The sequence below is a fragment of the Ursus maritimus genome, unplaced genomic scaffold (genome assembly GCF_017311325.1).
Source record: "Ursus maritimus isolate PB19 unplaced genomic scaffold, ASM1731132v1 scaffold_10, whole genome shotgun sequence".
NCBI lineage: Eukaryota > Metazoa > Chordata > Mammalia > Carnivora > Ursidae > Ursus > Ursus maritimus.
In genome coordinates this window covers 1,964,695-1,977,534 of record NW_024423344.1, presented here as the reverse complement: position 1 = coordinate 1,977,534, position 12,840 = coordinate 1,964,695, and the positions used below count along the sequence as shown (strand labels likewise).

Genomic DNA, 12,840 nt, shown 5'->3' with positions numbered 1-12,840 from the left:
GTTCCCTTCATCCGTGGCTCTTGGTGCCTGTGCCTGGGAAGGGAAAGCTAGCTCCAGCCCTGGTTACCATGCAAAGTGAGTGAGAGCTTTTTGTAAAAGCTTGTAATTCTCTTTCAGAAGAGGAACTTTCAGTAGTGTGTGACATTAGGCCTCCTAAGAACACATGATTTCAGGAAATGATGTTATTCAAACTAGAAATAAACATAAATATATTGTATAAACTAGTAAGTATTGGGGTCTCTTCCCCTTCCTAGTCTGCTGGGGACACCACATGTCATTCCAATGATTATCTTTTTCTCTTTGATAAGCCATTTAGTGAATAAGATCTACTGTGGAACCTCTGTGATCCCTTGAGCAAAACGAAACTGATGCAGTACTTACACGCATGGTGGTTAAAAGGAAATTGGGAAATGTATTTGTTTGTCTGTTCCTGGACTAATGTCAAAGAGCAACCTAATATATAATCTGAATTCACTTGAATCAAGATGATCTAAAACCCCCAACAGTTATTTCTGGTTCAAAAATGTTCTCACGTTCTTAGAGTGGGCATGCCCTACCAGAAAACCTACTAGCAACCTAGGAGGTTGAAGTTATATCACAGCATGTTTTTTTAAAGATTTTATTTATTTATTTGAGAGAAAGAGAGGAGGAGCAGGGGTGGGGGGGAAGGGCAAAGGGAGAGGGAGAGGCAGACTCCCTGTTGAGCAGGCCGCCCAGTGTGGGGCTTGATCCCAGGACCCTGGGATCATGACCTCAGTTGAAGGCAGATGCTTAACCACTTAACCCTAGAGCCCCTCACAGCATACTTAAAGCGAAATTTGCTTTGGTATATAACATAACTATGTTATTTTATAAAATCAAAGGAACATTCCATCAATTAACCTTTGCTAATTTTTGTCTGTTTAGGAATAAGTCAACACAATGGACTGGAGTACCCTACACACTTTCATTGGGGGTGTAAACAAGCACTCCACCAGCATCGGGAAGGTATGGATCACCGTCATCTTCATTTTCCGTGTCATGATCCTTGTAGTGGCTGCTCAAGAAGTGTGGGGTGATGAACAGGAAGATTTTGTCTGCAACACTCTGCAACCAGGATGCAAAAATGTGTGCTATGACCACTTTTTTCCTGTGTCCCACATCCGGCTGTGGGCCCTGCAACTCATCTTTGTCTCCACCCCAGCCCTGCTGGTAGCGATGCATGTCGCCTACTACAGACATGAGGCTGCCCGCAAATTTAGGCGAGGAGAGAAAAGAAATGAATTCAAAGACTTAGAAGACATTAAAAAGCAGAAGGTTCGAATAGAGGGGTCCCTGTGGTGGACGTACACCAGCAGTATCTTTTTCCGAATCATCTTTGAAGCCTCCTTTATGTACGTGTTTTACTTCCTTTACAATGGGTACCACCTGCCCTGGGTGTTGAAATGTGGGATTGACCCTTGCCCCAACCTGGTCGACTGCTTTATCTCTAGACCTACTGAGAAAACCGTGTTTACCATTTTTATGATTTCTGCATCTGTGATTTGCATGCTGCTTAATGTGGCCGAGTTGTGTTACCTGCTGCTCAAAGTATGTTTTAGGAGATCAAAAAGAACGCAAACACAAAGAAATCATCCCAATCACACCCTAAAAGAGAGTAAGCAAAATGAAATGAATGAGCTGATTTCAGATAGTGGTCAAAATGCCATCACAGGCTTTCCAAGTTAAACATTTCAAAGCACTATGTAACTGACTCATAACAAAAGTGGTGCCTTCTCCTGAAGGCAACGCCCACATAAAAATCCCTTCCATAGGCTGAAGACTTTGTCTTTAAAAATGCTTTCATAATACATAGACTTGAGTTAACTTTTTGTAGAATAATTGTTCCATTAATATGCAACATAATCAAATATGTGGTCCATCTCTGAAAACTAAGACAGGATTACAACTGTACCTTGAAGTAAATTTAACATGTTTAAGTAGACTGTCTGACATACTAGGTATTTCCTGAAAATTTAAGTGTGTAACAGTTGTCGATGAAGAACATTTATGTAGAAATCGATACTTTGATTAGTAAAAGATATTTTTATAGGATTGAATGTTTTAGTTCTGACTTTGAATTTATATAAAGTATTTTTATAATGACTGGTCTTTCTTACCTGGGAAAACATACCATGTTAGTTTTAGAATTATGCCATGAGTATCTAAATTTTGAACTTACAAAGAGCCTATCTTGTTGTAAATAGAGTTTTGCATTATCTATTGACAAATTTATGAACTATCATGATACTCTTAAGGTGGAAATTGTTCATTGTACAATATATTTTTATTGCTTCCTGAATGTAGACAGAGCTGAATGGAAGTAGGAAGCTTTTTAAAACTAGGCAATTTGCAATCATTGTGAACAGCTGACATGAATGTGCTCACCTCAATAAAGATTAGCCCCATCGCTATGCCTTCATCTGCATTATGGGTTTCTGTTCAGTCTGGGCCTCCATGTGGTCATCCCTCACGTGGTATGATGAATTGGTTGGGTTACTTTGGGTGGGCAGGCTGCTGGTTGCATGGGTGGAGTTGCCTGGGAGTTCAACCCCGACTCTTGCATCCTCACATCAAATGAGCAGAAGCTGAGCTTAGCAGCCCACCCAGTCCTTAGTTTGGAGAGGATTTGGCTGCTTTAGGACACAGAAAATGTCCTCTTGGTCAGTTCAGCCCTGATAGAGAGGAGGTTGAGGAAGTCAGATGCAGCTCTCAGACAAAGCTTGCCTCAAAGAATTCATTCATTACCTGAGTCCTTCAGACCATGGTGACTGAGATAAGCACCCACAGCTTTATAACCACAGATGAGGAAACCTTTCCCTCCAGGGATTTCCAGATTGAACACAGATGCCTTGAGAGTGGGTGCTGGTGAGTCAGTCACAGAGTGGTCACTCTGGAGTGGTATGACACACACACACGTGCACACACACACACATGAAACTGCTGTGTAAAGGGACATTAGCATGGAACATTCTGCATGAGGAAACCTAATGCATAACAAGTGTCCACAAGAGCTTGTATACACATATCAACATGGCGCCATGATTCCAAAACATCTCTCCAGAAAAACAAAATATTCTCATTTTCTTCAGAATTCAAAGCAAATTCCAGACATATCATTTCACCCATAAATGTCTCAGTAGAGACAGCTTTGGTTTTTACCAAAGATTAACCTTTTAAAACAAAACTACAATCCCACCATCACACTAAAAAATCTAGTTAGCACTCATAATTCCCAATGTCCTATAATGTTCTTTCTTTTTAAATAGCTGTTCCAATGAGTATCAGATGGAAGGATGACGGGAAATACCAGGGGTAGATAAGACAGCCTTAGTAGCAATACCAATCTGTATTAGAAAGGAACTGCCTTTCCACCATCATCTTGGGACTCTGGTCCCCCTCATGACAACACCGCCTAATCAGTCCCTCCTTTCTTATTTTCCATCTCTTTCTCTTCTCCAGTTGTTTTCTGCTCTTTAACCCCCCTAATGCTCCTTCCCTCTGGAGCTGTCTCTCCACACCATCCCACCAAAGTCAGGAGTGTGGGCCACACTTTCTTTCCCCATCCACTTCTCAGCACCAGATGGGCCCACCCTCACTACCAAACCCAAGCCACTGTCAGCACCATGACTTGCTGAACACCAAATCTGATAGCTCTTTATCAGTTTTCTTTTTTATTTTATTTTATTTTATTATTTTTTTAAAGTTCCATGATTCATTACTTGCGTATAACACCCAGTGCACCATGCAATACGTATCAGTTTTCATCTTCTTAAAATGCTTTTTGAGACCTTTTTTTGGATTCCAAAACACAAGAAACTACCCAACCTAAACTTGGGTCTCCACCTCCAACAGCTCCTCTGTCTCCTGCATTGACTTCCCTCCCTCTCCTATCCCTTGAGAGCACACCTTTCCTTTTCTCACCCTATTCCTCTTTGGCAATCTTGTTTATCTGTACAATTACCCTAAGATAGTATCCCATTTTACAGAGAGGTTGAATAACTTGCCCAAAGTCACAGAGCTAATATGTAGCAGAGCCAAGGTTCAAACCTAGTCCAACTGTCTCTGAAAGCACTGGCTTAACCACCATGTTGCATTGGTTCCCACAGCTCCATGCTGGATGACCACATATAAAGTATGATGTTAAAAAACCCCACGCACTTCTCACCTAGCTCCAACAATGATCTATTCATGCTTTTTCACTTTCCCAGGAGACTATCACCTGCTTATCCCCCACTTTGGATTGCTCTGAAGCAAATTCCAGATACATTATTTCATCAACAGATATTTCAATATGGGTCTTGTAAGAGTAGACTAATGTTTTAAAACTAAAACACAATGCCACCACCACATTACAAAATCCAGTCATGGTTCATAATTCCCCAATTGTCTTGTAAATGTTCCTCTCTTTTTTTTCTTGTTATTTTGAGATAACTGTAGAATCACATGTAGGCATAGGAAATAATACAGAGGTCCATGTGCATCTTGCACAGTTTCTTTCAATAGTAATGTCTTGCAAAACTATGGTACAGGATCTCAATCACTGCATTGACATTGATACAGTAAAGACACAGAACATTTCCATCACCACAAGGATCCCCCATGTGGCCCTTTTTAACTTATGCCCAATTATTCTCTATCCCATCTCCACCTACTGCATCCATTTCTGATTCCTGGCAACCACTGATCTGCTCATTATTTCTATAGTTTTTTCATTTCAAGAATGTTATTATTAAAAAAATCATATAGTATGCAACCTTTTGAGATTGGATTCCCCCCCAGCATAATTCTCTGAAGATTCATCAGCATAATTGTGCACCAATAGTCTGTTCTTTTTTACTGCTAAGTAATGTTCCATGGTATGGATGTGCACAATTTGTTTAACCATTCATTCGCTGAAGGGCATCTGGTCTGTTTCCAGTCTGGGGCTTATATGAAAAACATGAACTTTCATGTACAAGTTTTTCTGTGAACACATTTTCATTTCTTGTGATAAATATTCAAGAGTCTAATTACTGGGTATATGGTAGTTGCACATTTCATTTTTTAAGAAACTGCCAAACTGTTTTCCAGAGTAGCTGCACCATTATACATTTTCACCAGCAATGTATGGGTGATCCAGTTTTTCCTCATCCTTGCCAGTATTTGGTGTTGTCACTATTTTTTATTTTAGCCATTCTGATAGATGTGTTTAATTTGCATTTCTGTAATGGCTAATGAAGTTGAACATCTTTTCATGTGATTATTAACTATCTCTATATCATCTTCATTTTCTAATTAGATTTTTTTCCCTATGGTCATGGTTTGAGAGTTCTTTGTATATTCTGATACTAGTCCTTGGACAGATAGTAGTTCATAAATTTTTTTCCACTCTAGCTTTTCTTTACATCTTCTTAACAAGGTCTTTTGCCGAGCAACAGTTTTTCATTTTAATGACATTCAGTTTATCAGTTTTTTTCTTGTATGGGTTGTGGTTTTGGTGTCAAGTCTAAGAATACTTTGCCTAATCCAAGACCCCAAAGATTTTCTATTTTTTTTCTAAAAGCTCTGTAGTTTTACACTTTACATTTAAGTTTGTGGTCCATTATGTGTTAAGTTTCATATGAGGTCTGAGACTTAAGTTGAGGTTCATTTTTTTTTCTGTAGACAGATGTCCAGTTGTTCCAGCCCCATTTGATGAAAATGCTATCTTTCCTGCATTAGGGATAGTTTTATATCTTTCTTTCTGTTCTATGTGTCTTTTATTTCCTTTTCTTGCCATACTGCACTGTCTAGAACTTCCAATACTATGTTGAATATGAATTATAAATACAGAAACCCTTATCTTGTTCCCAATCTTAAGGGGGAAAAATTCACTCTTTCACTGCTGAGTATAATGTTAACTGTAGGTTTTTATAGATGTTCTTTATGAAATTGAGGAATTTTCCCCCTATTTTTATTTTTCTGAGAGTTTTTATCATGAATGGGTGTTACAGTTTGTGGAAAAAAGTTTTACAGTAAATGATATGATCATGTGATTTATCTTCCTAAGCCAGTTAATATGGTAGATTACATTAACTGATTTTGAAATATGGAAACAGCTTTGCATCCCTGGAATGAACCTCACTTCATCGCAATGTGTAATTCCTTTCATATATTACTAATTCCATTTGCTAATATTTTATTTAAAAGGTTTACATCTACAAGGGAAACAAAAGCAAGAATGAACTATTGGGATTTCATCAAGATAAAAAGCTTTTGCACAGTGAAGTTAACAATCAACAAAACTAAAAAGCAACCTGCAAAATGGGAAGATATTTGCAAATGACATATTTGATAAAGGGTTATTGTCCAAAATCTATAAAGAACTTATAAAACTCAAAACCCAAAAAACAAATAATCCAGTTACAAAATGAGCAGAAGACATGGATAGACATTTTTCCAAAGAAGACGTCCAGATGGCTAACAGACATGGAAAGATGCTCAATATCACTCATCATCAGGAAAATAAAAATCAAAACTATGATGACGTTCCACCTCACACCTTTCAGAAGAGCTAAAATTAACAACACACAGGAAACAACAAATATTGGCAAGGATGCAGAGAAAGTCCAACCCTCTCACACTGTTGGTGGGAATGCAAACTGGTGCAGCTACTCTGGAAAATAGTCTGGAGTTTCCTCAAAATATTAAAAATAGAACTACCTTATAACCCAGCAATTGCACTACTAGACATATATACCCAAAGGATATAAAAATACAGATTCGAAGGGGCACATGCATCCCAGTACTTATAGCAGCATTAACTGATACAATAACCAAACTATGGAAAGAGCCTAAATGTCCATTGACTGATGAATGGATAAAGAAGATGTGGTGTGTGTGTGTGTGTGTGTGTGTGTGTGTGTGTGTGTGTGTGTGTGTGTGTGTGTGTGTGTGTGTGTGTGTGCACAATGGAATATTACTATTACAATGGAATATATACAATGGAATATTACTCAGCCATCAAAAAGAATGAAATTTTACCATTTGCAATGGTGTATATGGCAATAGAGTATATTATTCTAAGCGAAACAGTCGGTCAGAGAAAGACAAATACCATATGATTTCACTTATACGTGGAATTTAAAAAACAAAACAGATGAACATAGGAGATGGGAAAAAAAAGAGAGGAAGGCAAACTATAAGAGACTATTAACTATAGAGACCAAACTGAGGGTTGTTTGAGAGGAGGTGGGTAGAGGATGGGTAAACGGGTGATGGGCAGTAAGGAGGGCACTTGTTGTGATGAGCATTGGGTGTTATATGGAAATGATGAATCACTAAATTCTACTCCTGAAACTAATATTATACTATATGTTAACTAACTAGATATTAAATAAAAACTTGAAACCAAAAAAAAAAAAAAGAACTTTTACATCTACATTCCTAGGGATGTTGGTTCTTTGTTGTTTTGTTGGTTTGGGGGGGGATTGTTTTGTTCTGTTGGTATTGTCTGTTTGGTTTTAGTTTCAGGCTAATACTAGCATCACAAAATTAATTGGGAAGGGATTTTGCCTCTTTTATTTTCTAGATGAGATCATGTAGAATAGGAGATAATCATTCTTTAAATGTTTGGTAGAATTCCCCACTGAAATTATCTGGGCCTGGACATTTTTTGAGTTTTTTTTTTCTTTTTACAAATTCAATTTCCTTAACAGTTGTAAGGCTTTTCAAAGTATCTGTTTTATATTGGGTGAGTTGCAGTAGTTTGTGGTTTTTGAGGAAGTGATCCATTTTATCTAAGTTGTAAAATTTATATGTATAGAATTGTTCACAGTATTCTCTTATTATCCCTTTGATGTCTATAGGTAATATACCCTGTTTGATTCTAATATTGGTAATTTGTGTCTTTTCTCTTTTTTCTGCTTTGTTAGTCTTGCTAGAATCTTTGTCAATTTTATTGGTTCTTAATAAAGAACCAACTCTTTGTTTAGTTAATTTCTTCTGTTCTTTTTCTGTTTTCAATTTAATTGATTTCTGATCTTACCTTTATTATTTCTTTCCATTTGTTTGCTTTAGGTTTATTTTGCACTTCCTTTTCTAGATTCCTGGAGAGGGAGCTTAGATTATTGTTTGAGTGTCTTCCTCTTTTCATATATGCATTCAGGGCTATACCATTCTCTATCATCACTTCTTTAGCTATGTTCCATAAATTTTTATATGCTGTATTTTTTAATGACATTGTCTTTTTATTGATTTTTGAGTATTCTTTTGTTTTGGAGTCGCAATGTTTTCTTCTTTTTTTAATTTTTAATTTCAGTATAATCAACATACAATGTTATATTAGTTTCAGGTGTACTGCAAACTGGTGCAACCACTGTAGAAAATAGTACAGAGGTTCCACAAAAAATTAAAAATAGAATTGCCATATGATCCAGTAATTCTACTACTGGGTATTTACCCAAAGTATATGAAAACACTAACTTGAAAAAATATAGGCACCCCTATGTTTATTGTAGCATTATTTACAATAGTCAAGATGTGGAAGCAACCCAAGTGCCCATCAATAGATGAAAGGGTAAAGAAGGTGTGATATAGATAGATGATAGATAGATAGATAGATAGATAGATAGATAGATAGATAATAGATAGATAGATAGATAGATAGATAGATATGATATGATATATATATCCCATAGAGTATTACTAGACCATAAAAAATAATGAAATCTTGCCATTTGCAACAACATGGATGGATCTAGAGGTTATAATAAGTCAGTCAGAGGAAGACAAGTACCATAAGATTTCACTCATATGTGGAATTTAAGATATGCTGTATTTTTTTATTTTCATTCAATACAATGTATTAACCCATCATTTATTTAGAAGTGTGTTTTAGTTTCCAAGTGTTTGGAGATTTTCCTGTTACCTTTCTGTCATTGTTCTCTACTTTGATTCCAATATGATCAGAGAACATTCTCTTTATTATTTCAACGATTTTAAATGTACTGAGGTTTGTTTTATGGCCCATTTATTAAGAATGTCTTTTTATTCTGATGTTTTGACATCTGTGGCCTAACTAACCCTGGGAAGACTGCCCCTCCCATGGCTAGCTAATTCCTAAAGATAGCAAAAACTACCCATGAGTGCCTCTTTCATAATCAAACAAACCACTCTAAAACCCATAACTTCAGCCACGTTTTTTACCAGGCTTTCAAAGGGCTCTCACATTCTGGGCTACTATCCACCTGCCCTAATCACCCCAGGGACAGATACCAGACAACTGGCTGAAATTTTTCAAACTAGCCAATCCTAAGACTGTTTACCCTGCCTTGTCTTTCCTACAGAAACAACAATGAAGAGTTTTGCCCATGTTTTCCTTGCACCCCCACTGTCTCCTGACTGACCTCGGTGCTTCCCCATGTGGCCTTGCATGGCACTTCTTCATGACAGTCATTTCCGAGTCTGCATGTCTTACCTCACCTGATTAAAACAAATCCTGGACACGTTTAAAAATATTCCAGAACATAGTCTATCTTGGCATATGTTCCATGAGCACTTGAAAAAAATGTATATTTTCTTGTCCAGTGAAATGTCAGTTAGGTTCTATTGGCTGATGGTGGTGTTGAGTTTTTCTATATCCTTGCTGGTTTTCTGTCTAGTTCTTGTATCAGTTGTTGAGAGAGAGGTGTTGAAGTCTCCAGCTTTAATTGTGGATGTTTATTTCTCCTCTCAGCTCTATCAGTTTTAGCATCGTATATTATTCAGTTCTGTGTTTAGTGCACACACATTTAGGATTGCTGTCTTCCTAGTCAATTGACATCTTTATCATTATATGCTTTTCCTTTTTGTATCTGGTGACTTTTTCTTGCTCCAAAGCGTACTGTATCTGATATTAATATAGCCATTACTGCTTTCCTTTGATTGTTTGCATGTCTTTTTCTATCCTTTTATTTTCAGCCTACCTGTGTCATTATATTTGAAGTGAATTTCTTGTAGATAGTATCTGATTGGATCATGTTTTATAATCCATTCTGTATATCTGTGTCTTAATCGATGTATTTAGACCATTTACATCTAATTTAATTGTTGGTATTTTAAAGTTTAAGTCCAACACTTAAGCCACTTATTTTTTGTTTTCTGTTTCTTATGTCTATTTTTTATTTTGGTTTTCTTTTTCCTGCCTTCCTGTGGTTTGCTAAAATGTTTCTTAGAATTCCATATTTATTTACCTAGTGGTTTTGCATGCATCTTTGTATAGCTTTTTAGTAGCTGCTCTAGGTATTACCTTACATATACATAACATCACAGTCTGCTTGCATCATCATTTTACCAGTTTAAGTGAAATATAGAAACCTTACCACCCTTTCCATTTCTTTACCCTTCTCCATTTATAGTTGTCTTAAATATTTCCTCTACATATGTCTAGAATCACATCAGATGGCGTTATTTAGAAAACTCAAGAGGTAGGCGCCTGGGTGGCTCAGTCAGTTGTATCTGACTCTAGGTTTTGGCTCAGGTCTTAATCTCATGGATCATGGGATATCAAGCCCCATACAGGGCTCTGCGCTCAGTGGGGAGTCTGCTTGAGGATTCTCCTTCACTGCCCCTCCCCCCACTCATGTGCACTCTATCTCTCTCTCTCAAATAAATAAATAAATCTTAAAAAAAGAAAAAAGAAAACTCAAGAGAAGGAAACCCTATTGTATTTACCCATATTTTTGCTTACTGTATTCTCTCTTCCTACTTGATGTTCTCAAGTTCCTTCTTTTATTTCTTTTCTATATAAAGAAATTCCTATAGCCGTTCTCTTAGGATACATCTGTTGGCAACAAATTTTATGAAGGTTCTTTCATTTGTGAATGCCTGGATTTCCTCTTTATTCATGAAGAATATTTTTTCTGGGATTAGAATTTTGGGTTGACTCGAAAAATATTGTGCCATTTTATTCTGACATCCATGATTTCTGATGATAAATCCTCTATAGGGATGCCTGGGTGGCTCAGTCGGTTAAGTGGCTGCCTTCAGTTCAGGTCATGATCCCAGGGTCCTGGGATTGAGTCCTGCATTGGACTCCTTGCTCAGCAGAGAGCCTGCTTCTTCCTCAGCCTTCCACTCCCCCTGCTTGTGCTTGTGCACTTTCTCTTTCTCTGACAAATAAAGAAATAAAATCATTTTTAAAAATCCTTTGTACTTTGGATTGTTTTCCCCTATAGTAATAGGTATTGTTTTTCTCCAGCTGCTTTTAAGACTTCTTCTTTGTCTTTGTTTTCAGAAGTTTAATTATGATGTGTTCTGCCATGATTTCTTTTGATTTATCCTGATTAGGGCTAACTTCTTGAATCTGTGGGTTTGTGTCCCTTGCTAAAATTGGGAAGTTTTCAGCCATTATTTCTTTGAGCACTTTTTTTAGTCCTACCCTCATTCTTCTCTCCTCTGAAACTCCAATGACACAAATGTTAGGGCTTTTCTTATAATGATACAGGTCCCTGAGACTCCATTCATTTTTCTTTTCATTCTATATTCTCTCTCTTGTTTTGATCAAGTGGTTTTTATTATTTTGGCCCACTGATTCTTTTCTCTTTTCCTTTCCTCTGCTATTGAGCTCGCCCATTGAGCTTTTTATTTTGGTTATTGTGTTTTTTAGTTCTAAACTTTCCATTTGGTTCTTCTTTATATCTTTCTTTCTTTTTCTTTTTCTTTTCTTTTCTTTTTTTTTTTTTTTTTGCTGAGACTTTCTATTTCTTATTTTTTCATTTGTTTCAAACATGTTTGTTATTGCCTGTTGAAGTATTTTTATCATGACTGCTTTAAAATTTTTTATCAGGTATTCTAGCATTTCTGTCATCTTGGCTTCTGCATCTATTGATTTTTTTCAGTTTGAGATCTTGGTATGATAAGGGACCTTGCTGATTGTATAGTTGAGGTATTTAGTATGTTCTTCTACCTTTTGTATTTTCTATAAACTAACAGTTAGATTTAAAAGCATTAGCAGACTTTTTTTCTTTTGCAAGAGTGTTTGATAGTTGATGTTGTATATTCCCACCAGGAGGCACATAATGTCTGGTTTTCTGTTTATGGTGCTGTCAGCAACCATTGATGGCCATTGCCTACCTCCTTTCATTTATTACAGGTTGCAAAATGGATTATTCTAATACTTTCAAACTATCACTTGTACTAACTAAGAGGCTCCTGGGAGTCAGGTCCCATGTTGAATGTCAGGGGACAGACTGATGACTAAGATATCATGACTCTGTATAGTCTAGTGGAGGAGCTAGAGCTACAAACAGAAAGTTCTAAAATAATGTGACAATACAATAGTGATCACTGGAATTTGTTGGTGAGGGGGCAGCCAACCCATCTGGTCAATGTCCTGAAGAAGGTGAATCTTAAAAGATAATTAGAAGTTAAGCAGGAGAAAGGGGAGGAATGGATATTTCTGACAGGCAGGTAGGAAGCAACATAGCATATGCAGGGAGTAGCAATTTAGTATGGTTAGCCCCTGAACTGCCAGGGAGAAAACAGTGAGAGCTGAACCTGAAAGTGGGCAAGGTTACCACTGAACACAAAGTAAAATCCCAAACATCAGCATGAACTTCCACATTTCTCTTGCTGATGTCTCAGTGCTCCCCATCCTCAGGCTGCCCAAGTGCCCACTTGGTTTCTTGAGGACTGCTTATTTATCCTCACCTCTGGGCATTGCATCAACTTTCTCCTGCCTAGAATGTCCTCCCTGCCTTTCCCTTCCTCCAACTTTTCCTTCTAAACTCTTTCAAAGCCTTCATTCCCAAGATTCTCGCTGCCCTGCCCCGGGCAAAACCACTCCTTCCTCCCCCTCCTCCCCAGGGTCAGCCTGTGGGT

General features: G+C 37.3%; 1 protein-coding gene across 1 annotated transcript; it reads left to right on the top strand.

The window, feature by feature from the left end:
- Nucleotides 1–729: 729 nt before the first annotated feature.
- Nucleotides 730–1,896, top strand: GJB6 (gap junction protein beta 6). The gene has a single exon (XM_008692114.2). The coding sequence runs from the start codon at nt 922–924 to the stop codon at nt 1,705–1,707; it is 786 nt and encodes a 261-aa protein (XP_008690336.1). The 5' UTR covers nt 730–921; the 3' UTR covers nt 1,708–1,896.
- Nucleotides 1,897–12,840: the final 10,944 nt, after the last annotated feature.

Bases quoted from the DNA above. Each gene is read 5' to 3' on its own strand.
- GJB6 (XM_008692114.2), top strand. From the start codon at position 922: ATGGACTGGAGTACCCTACACACTTTCATTGGGGGTGTAAACAAGCAC.